General features: G+C 33.3%; 1 protein-coding gene across 3 annotated transcripts in view; it reads right to left on the minus strand.

The window, feature by feature from the left end:
- Positions 1-411: 411 nt before the first annotated feature.
- The window catches only part of LOC126742534 (uncharacterized), a 31357-nt gene continuing 8511 nt past the window's right edge, over positions 412-23257 (minus strand). For all 3 annotated transcript variants that reach the window (XM_050449183.1, XM_050449185.1, XM_050449184.1), the window contains exons 2-4: positions 19055-20161; positions 14058-14299; positions 412-9703 (exon numbers count right to left, since the gene is read on the minus strand). In XM_050449183.1, coding sequence (XP_050305140.1) covers positions 9566-9703; positions 14058-14299; positions 19055-20161 — 1487 coding nt within the window. In that variant the 3' untranslated portion in view covers positions 412-9565. The remainder of the gene's footprint in view (positions 9704-14057; positions 14300-19054; positions 20162-23257) is intronic.

Genomic DNA, 23257 nt, shown 5'->3' on the forward strand with positions numbered 1-23257 from the left:
TTTATGACAATCTCGAAAGCAAAAGGATCTCTTAAAAGTTCGAAACCACAATAAAAATTGTTTTTCACAAGGAATCGGTCTATTTTCAAATGTAATTGAAAACAAATCCTTACAACGTACTGCTGAATTGCAACCATAAAACCATTTAAGAATTTGAACTCTTTCGGGAGAAGTATAAACATAAATAAGTTAATTAAAATATAATAGCGCCTTAAAATTCCACAGTGCAGAGTGCAGTTACACAGCAAAATGCGGCATGTCGATCTTCAATTCCCCAACCTGTATACTAACCCCAATTCGGTGCCTTGTAATAAACCAATAAGAGTTTCTAAAACAGCGAGTAAATTCTAATCTTTACCAAATTTTCACTAATTTTACTGCTAAGGGAGAACTGCAAATAAAAAACGTCGATTCATAGAAAAAAAATCACATTTTATTAAGTATAATCGCCTTAAAATCTAAACTTTGTACATCAATGTTAAAAATAAAAAGTTCTAAATCTATGAGAATGACAATATTTAGGCGATGTCTAGTAGCCAAACTAAACGGTTATTTAAACAATCTAACAACTAAATAACCTAAACTATTTACAAGATTTATTTCCAATATGTGTTGTCTCTTCAGGGAGCTAACGAGCTCCACAGAAAGAGATCGTTAACACCACTGGAACCATTGCAAACATTTAAGGAACTACCCGACATCCCTGTCTAAATTATATAAATTTAACTTATACGGCGGCCGGTTTTTCCAACTCGGACAATCGAGTTTACCGCCACAAAGTTATTAAAAAGTAATCAGTCGTTTTAAAAAAATAGTTGAATTTCGAGATTTTTGTTATGCGGGTGGAACTTAAAAGAAAGCCCCAAAACGTTAAAACTATTAGCTAATTTATCAGCACCTATAAGTAAATTCACAATAGGTGCTTCTTGATGATGTGGTGGTATGTTGCAGGGTGTGATTTTTCAGGTGATTTTTCAGGGAATTTCCACAAAAGTTCCAAGTTTTTTTTTATAACTTCTTGTAACGCAAAAGGTGAAATTTTATATAAAACTTATTAAAAAAGCATTACTGAAACATAATAAACGTTTGAACATAAACGATACTTATTAAAATATTCCTGTAATTTCTAAAACTGTGCTGTCATATGTATAAACGAAAAGTAAACCATAAGTCACGGTTTCGAAACATAATATATAATAAAACTATACATGCTTTGCTCCTAGCGAAGCATCATCGGGACTATATAAAATCCCAAACATATATGAAAATTCTTAAGTAGTACATAGTTCACATTACAATTTAAAACAAGACAAACATCTACGATAGGTTAACAATTATTCGAAGAATTTAAGGAAAAAATGACTAAAAGTCTTCAGTGGGTATCATACCAACGACTTTTTAGGAGACAGTATTCGAGTTTTTAGTACTCAAACTATAGACCAGCTTAAAAAATTACGGTCTGATATAAAAATATATAATATCAGTGTGTAGCTGGTCTATACTTTTCATTGTTTAAATTTTTTAGTTTTATTAATAATTTTAATATTTCTATATGAGGGGCTCAAAGCCGAAGTGGACTAAGTCCATAAATTGATTTTTTTTACCTTTTAAAAGAGCAAAGATGTCAGTGTCCAATGTTACTATTTTTACCGATAGATAGCACTCTACTAATACACTGAAAAGGTGTTACCGGTGTGATTTTTCAGTGCTCAAAATTTGAATTCTTAGAATAAGGTAGGATAATAGTAATGATATTTAGTGACTATTATTTTCAACAATAATATAGAAAATTCAAGAAATAAAATATTAGTATTGTATTGTAGAAATTATTATAGTATTAAAGAAAAATCTTTAAATACGAAACTTTAATACTTTGAATCGCCAAAATGGTGTTTATATTACACAAACATCTCCAAGTGTTTTTACCATATATTCCACCTGTTCCACCTATGATTTTTCAAATGTAGTATAATAAATTATATAAAACATTTTCGCTGGCTCAGAGTTACAGGGACTTTTATGAATTAGTATCTCCCAATTTCTACGACAGCTATATTCCATTTTAGTCAGGGTTTCAAAGTTCTATGTTTATCTGTTAATATATTAAATAGCAGTATCTCATAAAACTAGGTAGCATGAATATGTCTTATCAGTTACAAAGTTCTATGTTCTACATAAAATTGGGTGACTTATACAACAGGTGAATTTAGGTTAGTGAGGTTAGGTTTATATATAATTATGATTCCACTTTTATTTATTTTAGCAGAGATGATAAAGTAAATCTTAAAATAATGTAGCTAAAGCAAAATGCGAAGCAAAACTGTAAAGCCTCACTAAATATAACGGCGGAAGGTAGTACGTTTTCTGTTTTCCAACATTTTCAACACTGTTTAACTTCAACTAGGAATGAATTACAAAATACTATTACTAAAGGAAACAAGAAACTGGTTTAGACGTCGAAATCGGAGTAGAACAGATGAAAAAAGAGATCCATCCAAATGCGCGAAAGTTGTTCGCAAAAATAAATGAAATAGAGGCGAAGCATATATTTCTTCACGAAAGAAATTAGTACCCTCAAAAACAGTTAAAAACTTAAAAGATTTTATGAAGTGTAGGAAAAAGTGCTGTGAAAATATTAGTGACGAAGTTCGCATAAGCTTATTTCAGTTACTACAAACTGACACAGGAAGAAAAACGACTTTTTGTTTTATCAAACACGGGAAAGTTTTAACCAAAGACAAGGCGTGAGAACAAGACTCAAGAAAATTCAACCAAATAGAACACATACTTGTTTTAGTTTCATGTCAATGGAAAAAAATTTAGGTCTGTAAGCACTTTTTTCTTGTAACTTTGAATCAGCCAAAAAACTATATACAACATTCATGAAACAAGCCATACAGTGGGAAATGGGAGGTCTGACAATTAATTAAGTAGAAATTTTTTTCACTAAATCTGGTTGACACAGGTTGGACACAACAGGATCATCCAATCCAGGATGATCCTGGTGCCAATAAAGTCGTAGTTCCAAGGGGAACCTACCTATTTATTTTGGACAAAATGAGGTCCTGCTGGAGCAGTCTATAGCCACACATCTAGTGGCTGGTTCGTTATGGATCAATTTGAAAAGTGGTTCTTCGAAATTGTTCTACCTAAAATTAGAGAGATTGACAATCCTAGAAAGAAAATTGTAGTGGGTAGATTACAACCATCATAGAGAGAACCAACTCATGTGTAGTAGTAACATGCGCGCTAGTAATGAGCAGCTGGAAGTGCGCACTACGTCGCCCACTATTTCCGTTGGGTCCGAGCGATCTTGTCATGTTTTCAAGAGTTGGAGAATTTTACTCCACTATCATCTAAAGCAAGATCTCAAACTGAAACCATTGACACGGAAAGTGATAGCGACAGTGAAGAGGGATATCCAGGCGACATAGATGCAATTTCAATACCTAGGAGTGGTAGCTTAATGACTATTCAAGAGTTAATATTGCTGAGCTAATCATTGAAGCTAAGAACTTGGCAAATTTATTCAAACCACAAAGAAAATTGTTGTCGGGGACAATTTAGCGTCTCATTTCTCACCTACCGTAATAAAAGCTTCTGAGGAAAACAATATCTATAGGACAGCGTTCCCACCAAATAGCACCCATTTGATGCAACTACTGGACGTTGCAGTGTTTGCACCAATGCAAAAAAAAATGGAGGGAGATTTTGGATAAATGGCGCAGCGAAACAAAATCCAGTGCTTCAATCCCAAAAGAATTTTTTCCGAAACTCTTAAATAGATTGTGGATTGGAATACACGAAAATGTGTCAAACAATTTAAAATCGGGGTTTAGGGCCACAAGACTCTGTCCTTTTGATTGAAGCCTAATTAAATTGCCTCAGGCGCCATTTTCTCAAAAAAATGGGAAACCTACATAGGCCCTGATTGGATTAATTGCACTCAATGCAAAAAGTGGATTTGTGGGATCTGTAATGAAATGAGTGACCTATTTTATGTTTGTTCCCTTTGTACAGACTGCGATTTCGACAGTGATGATTTTGTGAAAGATGCTGACTTTTCTTATTGAAGACATGAACGCTTTGATTTATTTTTCTCTTTAGTTTTTAGAAAATATGTTCGTTTTATGTTAAGAATTCATAAGTTTAAAGTTTGTTTTGGTTGGAGTAAAAAATGCGTTTATTAAAAAAGTGCCTTATACCTTTAATAATTTTATTTTAAAAATGAAATATTTTAATCGAACTCAATGCTACTCCTAAATTCTACGATTTTTGAGTGCCAAAGAAAGCTTCAAACAGCCCCTATATTAGTGTGAACCGGATTTTAAACTTGGGAGGGTGTGATGTATGAGTATGATCCAGAAACAAAACGCCAGAGTTGTGAATGGAAGGCACCTGGAGAGCGAAGAAGGCACGAAAAGAAAAATCAAAAACCAAAGTGATGATTACCGTCTCTTTTGGTTGTCACTCATTGTTCATATGAAATTTTTGCCACCAGGCAGAACTATTAACAAAGAGTATTATCTGGAACTTTCGAAACGTCTCCGTGAACGTGTAAGACGATACCGTCCAGAGTTGTGGAGAAGCAATTCCCTGCCGCCTGTGTTGTTCGTCAGTTTTTTGCTCGAAACAAGATGAACATCATGGACCACCCCTTACTCACTTGACCTGGCTCCATGCGATTTTCTTATTTTCCCCCAATTGAAAAAAGTCATGTGGGGACGCCACTATGGAACCGTAGGAGTTGAAGCGAATTTCGACCACGACGTTAAACTTTATTGCAGCCGAGGAGTTCCAGAAAGCTTTTCAGCAATGGAAGAATCAATGGAATAAATATGTTTATGCAGAAGGGTCGTACTTTGAAGGCAACCACTTTGATTTGAATGAATAAAGTACATTTTACGAGTAAAATTATATGTCTACTTAATTATTTGGCATACCTCGTATAGCTAAATGGCTGATGTAAGGAAAGCACCGTAAACACTATCAGAAGAAAAAGTGCAAGCATTAAGGGACCACATTACTTCACGAGACACTATTGTCAAGCTGACACATCAAGAGAATACTTGGATTCAATCTTAATATTGCAATACTTTATGATCATTATAAGGAGGATATGGTTAAAATCCCGTTAAACAAAGATTCCGATAAGAGATTTTTTCAACAGAGTTTAACCTTGTTTTTCAAAGACCAAAAAAGGATCGATGTGACGTTTGCGAATTACAAAGGTTGCAGGATAATGAGCAACAGGAGATTGATGCTGTATCGCGACAAGCATACAGCACACATATAGGAAAATAAAGCATGTCGAAGCAAGAAAAACATTGATAGAGAGCATAAAGAAAAGGCTACTACCTTTGTTTTGATCCTAAATAATTGGTAAAACGTCCTAAAAAAGCAGAAGTTAGCAAATTTTTTTTACTGCGCACTTGAAAACGCACAGATATATATAGCCAAAGCCCTATGTCAAATTTTGTCAAGCCTAATAAAGGATCATCCCAAAATAGAGCATTTAACCCTATGGAGTGACAACTGCGTTCCACAGAACAGGAACTCTCTAATGTCCTTTGCCCTTACACAGTTTCTTTGGAAAGCAGATAACTTGTAAAGTATAACTGTCAAATATTCGATTCCTGGTCACTCTTGTGTTGAGGAAGTTGATTCTACAGATAGCGCAATAGAAAAGGTATTAAACAAAATAGAATATTATAGTCCATTCTGGCTTATCAGAATTTTTTAGAAGTTAATCCCCTTACAAAATAATTCAAATGAAAGCGAATGATTTTAAAAATTTCCATAACCTGTCCTGCAAACTACTTTATTAGAAAATACCTTTTTCCAAAGTTAGGCTGTAACACTTTTCATAATCAATGCCACATATTGTATACGAGGTTTGTCCGGAAAGTACGTATGAAATGTTCCGATATCTACGCGTAGGGGAGGGGCGGCCCGGCGGTTTCATCTTTCTATACTATCCACTGAACGCTTAGTTCGAGCCAGAGCGCTCTGCGAGTTATAGCGAATTTACGTTTACACGTTTAAAGCAACCCTTTTTTTACCTGCCGTCGGCATCGAGCTCTCTCTGATTGAGGAACAGCGAATTAACATCAAGTTTCATGCAAAGCTAGGCAAGAATGGTCGTGAAATTTTCGAGTGTTTCAAACAAGTTTACGGAGACAATTCTCTAAAGGAACCAACTGTTTTTGAAAAACTTTCGGGAAGGCCGAGAAGATGTGAAAGATGGCCAACGGTCAGGACGCCCCTCCACATCGACTTCTGAGGAAAACGTTGAACGAATTCGTGGTCGTGTCCTTAATGACCGTCGATTGACGAGTTAGGATGATAGCTGAGAAACTGTCAATACCTAAAACAATCGTCCACGAAATCCTGACAGGAACACTTGAAATGAAAAAATTATGTGCAAAAATCGTTCCGACGATCTTAACTCCAGATCAGAAAGCAAGGAGGGTTGGTTGTTGTCAGGATTGGATGGAGGCAGAGAACAAGAGCGAGTTTCTTGATAGGGTCATCACTGGAGATGAATCATGGTTCTACGAATTCGACGTGGAGCTGAAATCTCAAAGCAAGGAGTGGAACAAGCAGGAGATCCGAGAACAAAAAAGTCGCGAAAATCAAGGTCCAATGTGAAAACAATTTGGCTCAAGGGTGCAGGTGGATCCTTCATCACGACAACGCGCCTGCACACACATCTCTCGTTGTGCGTGAGTTTTTGGCTAGGAGCTCAATCATTGTAACATTCAACAACACCTGCCTTATTCACCCGATTTAGCCCCTTGTGACTTTTTTCTGTTCCCCAAATGCAAAATGGTGCTTCGGGGGCGGCACTTGGGTGATGTGGAAGCCATCAAGTCCGAAACGACACGGCAATTGAAGAGCCTAACACCTGAAGACTTCCAGCGATTATACCAACAGTGGAAACGGCGTTGGCAAAAGTGCATCTCGTCTCAGGGGGAGTACTTTGAAGGAGACCATATTGAAATTTCTGAATAATTGTAAAATAAAAATATTATTCCACTTTTATACGTATTTTCCGGACAAACCTCGTACTAGAACTTAACACATTCAAGTAATATATTAAGTGTGTGTAAAATAAAAGATGAGTGTACCATGAAAAGAATCTTGTCCATTGAAGCAATACCCATCAATGTATCAACAGAGCTTCCAATTTATAAGATAGAAGCATTAAAATTTATGCTAAAGTGGATGCCACTGACAAAAATACACTCATAGTTCTATATTTACCTTTAAAAAAAAGTTTAGATTACAAATTTCTATGTTTTTTTTGCTCCTATCTGCCACTGAAGTATGTACTAACGCGATTTCATCAAAGAAGAGATTTATTTGTTAGTTAAACTCTATCCAATAATTATTTTCATATTTAAATACTGCTAAATTAAACATACAATAACCCAACCTTTAAAATCTTTTCTTGAAATTCATATACCTAGAACCCTATAACTCTGAGCCAGCGTTTCTCAAAATCATTTTTTATGCATTTCAGCTTTGAACCACTTATCATCTTTTAAGCCTGATGATGCTTTGCTAGGAACGAAACACGTATGGCCTTATTATGTATATTTGAGATGTTTGACTTTACTTTTCGTTTATAGTTTTGTTTAGTCTTTTAGAGAAAAATTAATTATATATTTTTATGAAGAATAGATGCAAAGTGGTTGAAAATAATGTAAAACGGGATGAAAACATGGAAAGCGCCAACCTATGCGCTGCAAGTTCATTAGGACATCTGGTTTCTACAGTCTATATAATTAGGAATAAGATTTGGGTCTGTGAACGCTGCCGTCCAAAGCATAAAATTGGTTATATAACATTTTTGTTAAAATTGAGTTTTTTACATCAATATATTCGTTATAAAATTGTACCTGTCACTATTCTTTTTATTTTATAAAAACTTTGTTAATAATATCGATGCAAAGTTTACTATACATAAGAGAATCAATAGAAAATGAAATAGTAAAACTTGATTTTTCTCGGATTTACCTTAAATGAAGTTACCAATTTTATGCTTTGTTTGAGAGAACGGTACTGATTGTATACTTTAACTGCAGAACTTCCTAAATATAAAGAATTTGCAATCATATTTATTAGCAACTAAATTCAGCTAATTAACCATTAAATAACTTAACTAAATTAGAAGAAAAAAAGTTTTTTTTGTATATCTTTCTGCCATTAACCTTAAAAATAACCAGGTGCTCCTGAGTTTCGTTGAAATTACTTTTGAATGAAAAATTTTAAATTCTTTAGTGGAAACTAAATTTTTCTTTAAAAAATAACCTTAAATCACATTCTGCAGTATGGACACGTCATCAAGAAACACTCGTATAAAAACATTTAAAAATTACATTTAAAGGCTTCCCAATTTTTCACTATTCAGTCACATTTTTTACACAAAATGTGACAAAAAAAATTCCGACACTTAACATTTTTTGACAAACTAATTGAGAATTTCCGACGAACTGGTCCCATCTAGAAAGATCAGAAGTAGAACAAAGTGAAACGACAACAGCCACCTATAGCAACTCGACAAAAAAGTGTATATGACCAAAGTCTTTACTCAATTCCAGTTTAGTTATTTAGATAAAATGGAATTGAGAAAATGTTTTTTTAAATGGTACTTTTTTACATATTTCAACTAAAAAAAAACGTCAAAAAGTAACCAGGAAATGAAAAGTTTATGGATTGGTTCTATACTATAAAGTTCAAATATTAATTGAAATAATTCAAATAGAAAGATTGAGTTTATGTGCGCATGCAAATAAGTTTAAATCAAAAAATATCACTAAACATAAAAATCAGATTTCAAACATAGTTCTTGTAAGGAACTCCCAGAGAGTTACAGGGAACAGCAACAAAAAATTATTTTTCGGTACAAGTTACAAAAATATCAATTTTAATCATTTCATTCAATAAAAAAATTATAGATCCTTTTGGAGGTTGGAATCAAAGTATGTGGTGTAATCATCTTAGTTTACAAAAATTAATAAAGTAAAAGGTGTAAATGGAAATTATTTTTCTTAAATAATGCACAAAATTTGCTCCCAATCACAAAAAAAAAAGATCTAAAATTTGAACAAAATTCTGTTAAAGCAGACCGAGACACACTTCTCATGAGATTACTCGAACCCAATTTACATGCTAAAAAATGAATTTGAGGAAATAATCTTGTCATTCCAACTTTCACGCCCAAAACCGATGTAAAAATATGAAACAAGAAGAACAATAAAGTGATGTGCGAAAGCTCAAGGTTTGATTAATAAGTTGGCAGTCTTGGATAGCGTATCGATCAGTAAAAAAATACTTAGCTAAGTGAATACTAGTTATTTCACACTATTTACAAAAGTATCACCAATTTACACAGCGTCGAATCTGGATATTAGATCCAATTAACCTTGCGAAAAACCTTCCTGAAAGTTTCAACAATAAACTCAGAAAAATAACATTCTCTATACAGAATCGCCTAAACGCATTTTACCATAGAATAGGAAAATTGCATTTTTTTTTGGAATACATACTATTTGGCAAGTTATTTTTGCAACAAGTACGTCTTTCTTCGTTTGTTGTTCAGTGTCCTTTCGTAGTCTAGCTCTTTCTGGGCCAACTCCATTTCCACTCGGAGTAGTTTTTTGTCATCTTCGTAGGTGTCGTAGGATTCTGATTTAACCTGGAATAAAATGGAAAAAAGTTGAAGACTTTGTCTTTAATTTAGTTCGAAAAGCAAATATCGATAAGTCGAATTTTCGGTGTTTAAGTTTAAAGAGGTTTTTAAAGGCAAATCGATGTGGGGTGTTTTGGCAGTATAAGTTGCCAGGAGTATTCTTTATTAGTCGTTGTATTACGAAAAGAACCTATTTAATGTATTGCGCATTCTTTCTTATGGTTAATATGTGGTGGAAATCTACTCCACAGATTTACAGAATACCAGATGCGAAAGATCGCGGATATAAGCTCCCGATATTCGATGCCCTTGAAAAGGATGGTTTGGACTGGCCGCACCAATGCATTTTTAAGTTTTTTTTTGTAGGGATAGATGTTCTGCATTATAATTTCGCTGGGATATTATAATGCATTTATAATGTCAAAATAGAAATAGACTTAAATAAAACAGAATATAAGGGTTCTTGAGTACATTTTTATTTCATTTAACAGATTTAAGGATCTTATTTAATAAAACATTAAAGATGAAACAAAATTCTTAATTTTCCTTTAGTTTTATCTGATTTTTTGGCAGATGATAAATCTCTGTTGGCGAATTTTAAAGTATAAAATATTTTAAGTCGTATAAATAATTTTATTAAATACTGGAAAGGAAAGTTATCACATGGGTGAGTAAAATTAATGCTTTTCATTATCTCGAAATATTAACTTATTAACTCATCTTTTGGAAATCTAAATAACGTCGTTCCTCCACCACTGTGGCTGGAACAATAAAGATATACACACTTATACCCCCCCATTTCAACAAAAATAATACTAAAAAAATATTTAAAAAAAAAATACAAATATATTATTTCAATTTAATTATTAATCATAAACACGCGTACTACGCAAAGAAAATTAGAAGCACGTGGCGCGGAGGCTTGCAGCAAATTAAACCCCTTGCCACCGTACTAGGCGGGTGATGGAAATCCATCACCCAGGAGGCGTGTCTGAAGTCTGGCGCTCGCACGCGTATTTTCGATCAGTTTCGCCTCTGTATTCTGTAAATCTGTGCCTACTCTAAATACTTTACTTAGAGCGGAGTAGTGCACGAATGCACTTTTTGCACAAATTTACGTGTTTTATTAAATAACGAGTAGATGCTGTTCGATTCCTTGTTAAACTTGGGAGAGTGTAATGTACGAGTATGATCCAGAAACAAAACGCCAGAATTGTGAATGGAAGGCACCTGGAGAGCCACGACCAAAGAAGGCACGAAAGGAAAAATCAAAAACCAAAGTGATGATTACCGTCTCTTTTGGTTGTCAGTCATTGTTCATATGGAATTTTTGCCACCAGGCAGAACTGTTAACGAAGAGTATTACCTGTAAGTTTCGATATAGTTAATAAAATACTAATAAGGCAAGTATAATTACAATGGAATAATTTTTGGTCAATTATATTTTATTATACAGTAATAATTTTACACATTAGTAAAGGTTATGAAGTTCCAATGCTTAGGCAAAATTTCAAATAACTTATTAATTGACTCTATACTATAAGTTAATTTTTATATATATTTTTTTACTGCCTTCATCTGGAATATTAAAGCATTTTGTAATCAATATAAAAATTAAATATAAGTTAATTATATCACATAAGACCTGTAGACCAATTACCCAACAAGGTTTTAATAATTTTTGTAATTTAATTGAAAATTCTTCTTGGGTTTTTTAATTGAGGGTGTGGATGATGAAAAGGCATTTGAACGCCGCTTTTTCTGAGAAGACATACCATGTCACATCTGAGAACCATAACAGTATCAGTCGATTCAATGATTATCTTCAGGAACTGAGAGAACATCTGGTGTCTCTTAGGTGATGTAAAAAAACAGTCTCCAAACAATGCCAATAAATAACAGTTTAGTAATTACAGAAAACTTTACAAGGAGGCCATAAGTTCTGCCAAAATTGAGGCAAACAATAATTTCATTCATTCTTCGACCAATCAGCCAAAATTTGTGTGGAACATAAGTAATAACAGGCGCAAAAAGGATACAACACTAAAAAACGTAATTGTAACATCTGCTGAATTTAACTTTTTATAAAAAAATCACTTAAAAATCAGCTAATCATACCTGTAACAAAACTATGTTTTAAGCAAAGCATATTTCCAGCTAAACTGAAAACAGCAATAGTAATTCTTGTTTTCATGAAAGGACTACTGGAAAACTAGACCTATACCCCCTTTCGTCTATAGTGTAAGATTTTTAAAAAGTGTATGGCTCTTAAAATGACACAATTCTTTGAAGCTAATTCTCTCTTCTGTAAACAACAGTTTGATCTTAGAAATCAATGAAATGCAACTCTGGCCATTATCCATATAATATCGGATATAATTGAGAGATATCATACTATGAAGTTTGTATCGACTCTGTTCTGTGATTTGAGCAAGGCCTTTGATTGTGTCAACCATGTTCTTAAAAAAGCTAGAATTTTATAACTTCAGCGCTTCTAGTATATAACTCAAGTCATATCTTGAATTGCGTCAGCAGGTTGTCCGCTGGGGCGACATCGGCGGATAGTGTCATCAATATTGGTATTCCACAAGGATCTGTGCATGGTCATATTTAATTTTTTACTTATATAATCGATTTGCCACTAAGTGAGAGCAGTGTTATATCCTTTTTGCTGACGACACAACTATTTTGCACACTGTAGGTAATTAGCAAGGAGCTTTGGAGGGGTCTATCGAGGCACAGAAACTTAATAAAAGGTTATATGTATTTAAAAACCTGAGAAATTGTGTTTCTGCAGAGGTCTTAAAAACTGCATATTATGCAATATTTCATGCACATCTCTCGTATGTCATTCTGGTATGGAGCCATACAATCTAAGATACACAGGGTATTCCGAATACAGAGGAAAGCTGTGAGGATAATGACAGGTTTAGGCTCCAGAGATGACTGCAAGGATATGTGTGTTAGTAGGGTTTGGTGACTGTGCCTTGTGTGTATATTTTGGAATGTTTGCTTTATATTAGAGAGAATACGAAGAAGTATCAAACTCAGGGAGATGTCCACTCCTACCATACATGCAGTGGGTCTGATGTGCACCCTTCATACTGGCGGCGAGAAAGCTGTTCAGATGGACCACAGTACTGGACAGTAAAGCTTTTTAATGTCATACCAGGTACTATCAGATCCTTACACATTACTAAGTTTGAACAGTTTATAAAGCAATATCTCATTAAAAGTTGTATGTTATAAGTGTTTTTTATTCTTGTAGGCGCCCAAGTTACGTTGTATTAATGTTTTAAGATTTAATTTTATATTTAAATTAAAAAAAATTAAAGATGTAATTCGTGTTTTTATTCTTAAGTGTGTTTTTATTATGACCTAGGAATATAAAACTAAAAATTTTCTAAATTTATAAATTTGATTGTATTAACAAGAATAAACTATTTGTAGTTGTAAAGCCTACAAGCCAACCTACAAAGTTAAGGAAACACTTAATAAATGAGAAATTGAACAATAAAATAGTTCAATAGTTTCAGATTCCAAATACCCATTAAAGTTAAGATAAATCTAAAATGTTAATTGTAAAAATACATGTTTTTTTTTAACAACTTCATTTTATCAAAAATCCCAAAAAATGCTTCAAAAGTCCAAAAAAATATCAAAATGATTTGAGGAACTATGGTCTGAAATCTGTACAATACCCATTTAAGTAATCAGATACTTAAAATGTGACCAAAAAATGTTATAGGAATAATAAAATAATACCAAAATAAGTATTTTAGATAAAACAAAAAAAAATATCTCAATTCTTATAGCTTGTGGGCAAATTCTGTCTAAAATGTGTACAATACCCATTTAATGAACGACTAATTTGAATTTTATGTAAAACGTCAAAGAATACTTATATTCTCTTGTTTTTTCAAATAAGTTACTGTAACTTATAGGTTTATCCCTACTTGGCTACCATTCCCAGATACATATTTAATATTTTTTCTCTCCAAATTATTCATAATTTGATCAATATTCAACCTACTAAAGAATGTCTCATCAAAATAAAAAATACTTAGCATTTTAATCTATATAGTGTTGCAGAATATTGTTATTACTATTACTTATTTCTAAATTAAAGAGTTTTAAACTTGTGTCAACTATACTACCTAGAACAATTTAACAAGACATTTGTTTATTTTACAGTAACCCATAGAATTCCTAGCCAAAGAAGTTTAAAAACTAATTAACCAAGATTGTACAATAAAAAAAAATCCTTTAAATTTATTAGACTTCATAGTTTAAAAGTTGGTCTTTTTGTCTGTATGGAAAATGTTTAATGGAAATTTTTTGATTTTATGTTAAAACTTACCTGGCGAAATTCCTCAAAATCCCCTTCCCGAACATGAATGTACTGGACTTGAATCTCGTCCAAGTTTAAATTGCTCGATTCCTCCTGCTCCATCTCCTCCTGAGAGTCAATGTCTTCTCCGGAATCTGAACCCTCGCCCGAACTTCCCACAGAGCCGCACGAGTCACCATACTGCTCCGCCTCCTCGTCATCAAACGAACACGAGAACTTTAGTTCACCACGTTCTAGAGCTTCAAGGGTCTCTAAAAATTATGAATATAGGAATTTAATATACCAGTTACAAACAAATTTATTATTTAAAAAAGGTCTTCATTTGCTTACAAGAGCTAATAGTTGGCTTTCTGTTATTTCATAAATCTATTTTTTCAAATTGCCTTTTTCCTTGCTACCATTCAAATCTATGTTAAGTATGTACATGCAAAAAAAATGTGCATGTACGTAACATAGATGCTTCTAGATGTATTGTGTGTAATATTTGATTATTTTTGTCAGTACCATAAAATCAATGTTTATCTTGAACTTTAGGACTTTTATGATGTGTTTTATATAGTTCTGGTAGGTTTTTAGTGCTGATTAGGATTAGAAATTAGACAGTTATGGTTTCTATGTTTGGCATTTTATTGTAGGGCAACTTTACCTAACTGTTATAGTTCCACTCTGCTAAGTAGACTTCTGCACTACAATATAAAATGTGCTCTCATGCAAAAATTTATGAAGAATTTATAATAATGGTTAAAGCTCCTAATATCTTGTACTGGTCTATAGGAACTATGTAAAAAATTATGGGTGTTAGAAAAGCTTATGGTGATTTTGAGATTAAAAAAAATATAGATATGAGATAGAGATACATTAACTTTGAACCAATAATACACAATCCGTATTAAAGAAGAAAAAATTTTTCACCTCTACAATTTCAAAAGACACCTCCTCAATATACCTTTCAAGGCATTTTAAGAATGAAGAAAGAAATTTATATTGTGTTTAGTTTTGTAAGTACATATTACCAAATTAGTAGTCTGTAAATTGGTAAAAATTATGAACTCATAGTTTTCCGAAATGGTAACCGGAAAAGATATATGTGCCTAAGCTGTCTAGGTGAAATCTTGAATAATATATGTTGCACCAACTCAGGCAAATGAACCCTATTATTTAATATTTAATATAAATATACAGGGTGATTTTAAACCTATGCGCATAAACTTGGGAAATGATAGCTGATGAGTAATAATGAAAAAAAAATGTAGTAAAATATTTTTAGTTTTGGAGATATCCATATTTTTTTAAATAAAAAACGTGTTGTTTTTTAACGTGTTTAATTTAAACTAATTTCAAGCAACTGTTCGAAGTTGTTTCCATTATTTTCGATACAGACTTGAGCTCGTCGAATCCATGAAGACGTACATGCACGGGCCAAACCAGGCTGTAGGCGAATTGCGTCACTGGCAGCGTTTATGCGATGTCTTAGCTCTTGCTCAGTATCAACTTCGTTTACATACACCATTGTTTTCATATGACCCCACAAATAAAAGTCTAATGGATTAAGATCAGGCGAGCGAGGGGGCCACCCAACTGGACCATCACGGCCTATCCATCGTCCGGGAAACACACGATCTAAATGTTGTCGCACTGTTCGTGAAAAATGTGGTGGAGCACCATCATGAATAAACCACATGTTCTGCCTAACGTTGAGATTCACATTTTCAAGGAGCACTGGTAAATTGTTGCGCAAAAATTCTAAATGCCGAGCACCAGTCAAACGATTTTCCAGAATAAAAGGTCCGATGAGCATCCCGTTCAGAATTCCAGCCCATACATTTACAGAAAAACGTTACGTTGTTGAAAGTATGTTCTCCGTGTAATATGCGGATCTTCCAAAGCCCAGTAATGAGTATGAGAAAGTTTAAAATTGCATTGCGCGTAAAATTTGCCTCACCCGTAACTAAAATGTTCATGGAAAAGTTTGGGCTTAACTGCTGGTGATGTAACAACCACTCACAAAAGTGTACTCGAAGCGGCAAATCTCTTGGAAGTAGGACTTGTATCCTCTGCACATGAAACGGGTACAGCAACTCGTGCCTTAAAATTTGCCAACTTGTAGATTGCGATATTCCAAATCGCGCTGCGATTGTCCTAGTGCTAATTCCAGGTTGTTCTTCGATAACTTCTAAAATATCCTCCTCCAGATTTAGAATGTGCCTAGGTCTAATAGCTCCTCCATCTTGTCCAGGCCGCGGCCGCAAATTGCCAGTTTTTCTACCCCGCTGAATAACACGTAAGAAAGCCCCACGTCTCCGGTGATATCTTCGGGGAAATCTTTGGGCATACAGATCAGCTGCTGCCACTGCATTCTGATGCGTTTCTCCGTAAACCAAAACCATGTCGACAAGTTCTTCATTTGTAAAAATGTGCGCCATTACATTTGCCGCTTTTTTTTGATCGTGTGAAAATAACGATCGAAAACGATCACAGCCACCAACAAACTAAGTACTGCTAAAGATTCCAAACAACAAATTCCAAACAATATGACTTGTTTATCAGTTATTAATAAACAAGATAAGTTCGTCTGCTACACGTTCTGTTGACATTTTTTTAACTTTATTTCGGAAACCAAAAATATTTTACTACATTTTTTTCTCATTATTACTCATTATTGATCTTCATCTACCATTTCCCAAGTTTATGTGCATAGGTTGAAAATCACCCTGTATAATAGGATCCGTTACTTTTTTCTTGTTTTCATCTTCTCTATTATTAGAAACCATTTAGATTTGCTCTTCTTCAATTCTATCTTTATAAGTAGAGTACAGGACTCCATGTAATTGCGGAAAATTGAATCTACTATAGACAAATGCATCATAGAGATATGCATGATTAAACATTTTTCAATACCTAGATTGTCTGTTAATAAATCCGAGTAATTAGTCAGTAAGTAATTAAAATGTTATCAAATAACAATTTATCCCGTCAAAAAGTTATACCGGGGTCTCTCATTTCCTGCACTCTCTTTACAATTATATATTTTCATTTTCAACAGCTTGAATTTTAGTTTATCAATCAGCTGATGAAAATCATTTAACGGTATCTTGGACCCCAAGTGCTTGTAATTAATTACACAATTTCAGATGTTTTCTTTTCCAGGCAGTTAAAAAAAAACTTCACCATATTTTGTAGAGAAAACGAGAAAATTATTTATTTTAGGCAGTTACAATCAATTTATATTTGCTTTCACATCATAATGTTTTTCAGGAAACACACTCTTAAACAGTTGCTTTCTTAATTGCCTGGAATAAATCAAGTTTTTCTCACTGCTGGTTAAGGACAGAAAATTTGTTTTGATGATCTTTAAGTATTGTGCAATTAAACATAAAAATGTATTGGTGTTCGTACAACTGCCTGAAATATAATTTTTTCTCAATTCAAATTTAATGCGCAACCTGTACTCAGTAAATTAATTTTTTTTTCCAGGCAGTTGAAACAGTTAAAATTCTTATTTTAATCCGTTACAGTCGTTTTGTATTTATTTGCAGACAAGTTCTTAAAATAATAAGCAGTAAAAATATTTTGATCCACAATTGGTTGAAATATTTTTTAAATAGTTTATACATATATATCTTGCAAAAGATACACAATATCATTTATCTACATTCTTGGAAGTCTATTAAGTTTACAATAACTTTTAACGCATGTTAAATCTTCTTTTATTAGTAAGCATTCAAGTAATTTTTCTGCAAGTAATTGGGTGATAATGGTTTACTATATTTTGTGACCATTCTTAAAAATAGGCACAAAATGTGATAATTTGCATATATCTCCAAAATGACCATTTAAGAGTGATTGATTATATAATATTTGTAATGGGTCAATACAGAGAACTCCATCAGGGCTGGCTCTTTTCTTAGGATCTAATGCACAAATCCACCACACAAACCTGTTTAATATACAATTGTAAATTAAAACTATTGATGTTATTATTATTGCTAATATTGTGAATTTTTAAATGATTCGACTGTATGAAAACACTATATTATGCAAATAAATTAGAGATATCTAAAAGATTTGAAGCTACCTGTCTAATAAACTTTATTTTAGATGGTATAGGCGAAAAAGACCTTTTACATCTGACAAAGCTCCATCATTTTTAAGAATCATTAGTAACAATCTTGTTCAATGTGATTACCATAATCTTATTTCATCAATTCCTTTGATCAAGCTCCTAGCAATTTAAATGTATTTAAGTTGCCAAGATTCTTATAAGTTTTCCATTTTTTATGAAACTTATTTTTGTCTCTAATAACCTTAATTGCAACTGTAGAAAAATAATGAGGAAAACCACTGGCTTTTTATACTGAAGGAACTCTGTCTTAAATACTGCCTGTTAGAAAATTGTTAAATAATTCTATGTTATGATACCATATGATGTGATACAATGATTCAAGATCTTTTCACTTTTTAAGTTAAAAAATACTTGAATTGACCTAGATACTTATCATTCATATTTGGGGCCATAATACCCATTTACTTCCTTTTTGTACTGTTTCAAAATTTCGTTGCTAACAAAAGTTTAATATGTTAGCGCTAATATAAATTAACAAATAACGGCAAACGCATTTCCTAGTTTTTGTTGTGTCGCATTCTAATAAGTAAAGGACACATTTTTTTGCTTTTAATATCTACAAAATGAAGTTCCTCTGAAGCAATTAAGTTTAAAATTTATAAATTCAATGGATCTTGGGATAAATGTAATCACTCATTAAAACCAGTTCAAATTATTATCAGACATTAAGCATTCATTGTGTTTAAAGTTTCTTGAGTAGACTTTAAAATAAAGATTGATAAGAATATTCAAAAAATTGTATTTTCCTATAGCTCATATATTTTCTTATCCTACTACTTTTTGGTACTGAGAAACTTAGACATTTGGGTAAACTTAACCAAAGCTACAAAAGTGTTTATCCTTACAAATTTTTCATTGTCAAAATTTGAATGTAATATCTCACCTGGATTCACCATAGCCTTCCTAATTGCCATAGGATCCTTCCTTGACCACTTCTGCACCTCCTCATCCATTTTGTTGATCTTTGCAGGGTTCATTGCCCATAAACAGCCTTTCCTCTGTGACCCATTTAAGGCGGGCTTCTCGATTTTATCAAAACACTTATTCAAGGACAGATTGTGCCTCACGGAGTTTTTCCATCCAGTGGGTGCTGTCTTAAAGTAAGGGAAATGCTTGCACATAAAACTATAAATCTCAGAAACAGGAAGACAACCAGTCTTGCTGTTCTTCAATGCCATGGCTATGAGGCATGAGTAGCTGTAGGCGGGTTTCGGATAGGCAGGAATATCGTCTACAGGCTCAAAAGTCTTTTGAATTGCTACATTCTTTCTCTGGACTGTAGTGATGATGTTAGCTGGTACAGTTCTAATAGTTACCGGATTTGTGATTCGAGTTAATACTGGATGAGTAGCTGTGCGTTGAACCGCGTTTTTTATCACTATTGTAGGGGTTGCGTTGGGGGCTCTTATGGTTATCGGTTTTATAGTTGGCTTTGCTAAGATAGGGGTGACTTTTGAAACTGATTTGATCACAGGCTGCAGTGGCGGTCGCGGTTGTGGTACTCGCTTCTCCGCTATTTCCAGTCGTTTCTTCTCGACAGATTCCAGGCGATTTAACAGATCTTTCTTGACTGTCGCCGTATCAGCTTTAATTGACGCGATTTTAATGGTGGCAGGGGAGAACGTCAGATGGCTCTCCCTTAATGCTGGCGAAGGGCTTCTGCCTAGGCTACCTGCCAAAGACATAACTGGCATAACTGCATTCGGATTGACCATGGTCGGGCCATCATCTCCACTAAAATCCAGTATCGAATGGTTCGAGCTGGAGTTATACCATTTGATTTCGTGAGCATCCTCGAACTCTAACGGTTCCAGACTGTTGAAATTAAAACCGGAAAAGTCATTATGACCTCCCACTAATAGGTCCATATCAGTTTTAATGTCAATGTCCAAGATGTCTGGAAACGGAAGGGAGTCAGAAGTGTTAAGGAACATATCCATAGCGGCTGACATGATGGAGGTTAAGTGATCGGCAATTGCAGTGGTTGTACCTGGAAATGCCAAATGAATACTTATCAAGCAGAAGAAGATATATAATAAGTGAGGATTAATGGAATAGTCAATGTTACTGGTGAATGATCAATTTATATAATCCATTGGTTAACAATCAATTTTCTCATCATCTGAAATATATTTTTTAGCTAAGATATTTTGTTTTTATTTCAAAGAATCTTGTGTGATATATGGTTCACCTCAATGATTCATATTTTTATTGTTTTTAGCCCACCCATATGAAAAAAAATTGTGAAAAGAAAGTTTCATGGTGATATTATTTGACACTAATTTATATTGGTCTGTTATTATTATTTTCATACATACTGTCAGGACGAATACTATTGTATATTGCAAATTGTTTGAACTCTTAAACATCAAACTTAACAATTACAATTACAAAAAAGATATAGATAACTAACTAAGCCTATACTTAACAGCTCAGCAAGAATTTTTAATTTAAGTTTAGAAATAAAAAGATTCAACATAATATAACATTTTGAGTCATTCGATTAGCAGGAGAATAGTAAAAGTATGACACTAAGGCACATAGAGTGAGTGATAAGTATGGTTTGAATTATTGAACTCTGATAGACTGCTAAAATATTGTTAAGTACTTTGCAAACAAAAAACGGATCAAAGTATGCACTTCTACTTGCAAGAGCAGATAGTCCTAAACAGGACATGATCTATGTATGCGATAAATGTATGGTGCTAAATTTGTTCTGAATGGCTTCAAACCTATCAATGCTTGATTTAGTAGTGCCAAGATAAGATTATTAAGGAACATTCTAATATAAATTTAACATAAAATATGTTCAATGTTTTAACAGAGTTTAAATTTAAAAGTCTTTACAGATTTCTTAGTAAAATCTAGCATCCTATTAGCTCTATTTATCATGTTGTCATAATGATTACAGAATGTCAACTTGGAGTCAAGATAGATGCTATAAGTGTTGTAAAACACTTAGCTACTTGAACTTGAACTAGAACTTAGTCCTTATTGCCAACAATACAGAGAAGGCACATGGGATTAAGAGACCTGGTAAATTAAAGTGCACAGTTGTCACTTGCGGCCAAATCACATTTCTGTATAATAGCAGCATATAATTTCATTTTATCAGGGAAAAGCAAGTAGCTGTGAGTGTTACAAACATTTAAAAATCCACAAGTACCCATCAATTTTATTTAACTTGCTGCTGTTTCTCATCAAGACTTGAGGTCAGCCCAAGAAAGCATTTTACTAGTGATACCATAACTGAAGAGTGTTAATAGTACAATAGAGTGATTCACTTTATCAAATGCTTTTTACATATGTGTAGGTAATTTTAACTTAATAATATCATGGTTGTATAAGGCAATGGTAGAATGGCCAATGGCTCAAGGTACAAGAATCCCTTAACCCATTTTTTACCAATGATGCGAAAACGCAACAGTCATATTAATTTTTTTTTTATAATATAAACAAAATAAAAAATTAAATATCTAACATTACTATAGTATTTACTAAGGTTGAATTAAAAAGATTTTTAAAACACTCAATAAATAAACCAGTGTTTTGATTTTTAAATTTTTGTTCCAATTCAAGCAAACTTTTAATGTCTAAACATACTTTCGAATAATATAGTTTATTATTGGTAAGCATAATACACGCGACCTTTTTTTACTGACAAACATCCTAAATTTCTTACGCAAAAAGAGCTGGAGAGTGCTTTATATGAAGTAGTAGATGAATTGGAAGCAGAGCATTCCGGAAATGTTGGTAAGATCTACTAAGTATTTTTGTTAGGCCTGTTATGTAGACGGAAATTATTTTAGTTGAAATTGATGCTGTTTATATTCCTCCAGAACCAGATAGCTTGACTGACGAAGAAAATATAGATGACGATGTAATTGCTGTAAACGAAAAAAACAGCCAAAATGATGTGGACATAGCAGGCACATTTGAATAACAAATAAGACAGGACAATGAATTTGACTGGGATTCGTCTGATGATGAGAGTTTGGCAGAAAAGAAACGGAAAATCAAAAGGTCGAACACCAGCCAATTTCAAAGTAGGGAACCAAAAGGGAAAAAGGGTTCAATTCCTATGATGTCCCAGCCTATTTCGAATGAAGGCCCTGCGCTTGAGAAATTGGTAGATTTACTCCACGGAAAGTCACCTTTAGATATTTTCTTTTTGTTCTTTGATGACCAAGTATTAAATCTTATTGTAACATTTTCGGAAAAATATGCAAAAGACAATAATCGACATGATTTTGAGTTGGATAAATATGAATTACTAAAGTTTATAGGACTGCTAATATTTACAGGTTATCATAAACTACCACAAACACAACTATATTGTTCAACTGAAGAAGACAAGGGGATAGACATTGTGAAAAAATTTATGAGTCGAAATAAATTTTACAATATAAAAAAAAACCTTCATTTGTCAGATAACGCACAATTAGATAAAAATGACAAGTTTTGTAAGCTTATGCCTTTTTTTGATCTCATAAATCAGAAAATGTTGCAGTTTGGTATATTTTCACACTGTCTGTCCATTGACAAACAAATGGTTCCTTACTTTGGCAGGCACTCCTGCAAAATGTTTATTAGGGGTAAACCCGTTAGATTTGGTTTTAAATTATGGTGTATTTGTTCGTCAGACGGTTATTTATATCAGTTCATTTCATACAGGAGCAAATCCAAATAAACAAAAATCTGTTTATGGGTGGGCAAGTTGTTGTTGATTTATTATCTATAATGAATGACCCAATGAAGCATCAGGTATTTTTTGATAATTATTTTTCTTCGTTTCAATTATTTTCATATCTTACCGATAAAGGTTATTTTGCGAGCGGAACTATAAGGGAAAACAGAACCCTCCGTTGTCCTTTAGAAGGGACCAAAAGTGTTTCTCAACAAAAACGTCGCTGCTACATTTCGGCACATGACACTGTCAGTGGAGTCTCATTAGTTAGATGGAACGATAATTCAGTGGTCACACTAATAAGTAACCATTACATTGACGAACCATTATACAGAGCTAAAAGGTATGACCGTAAAGCAAAAAAAGACAATCCTATTCAGCAATCTAATGTTATCAAGA

This window comes from Anthonomus grandis, chromosome 11 (assembly GCF_022605725.1).
Source record: "Anthonomus grandis grandis chromosome 11, icAntGran1.3, whole genome shotgun sequence".
NCBI lineage: Eukaryota > Metazoa > Arthropoda > Insecta > Coleoptera > Curculionidae > Anthonomus > Anthonomus grandis.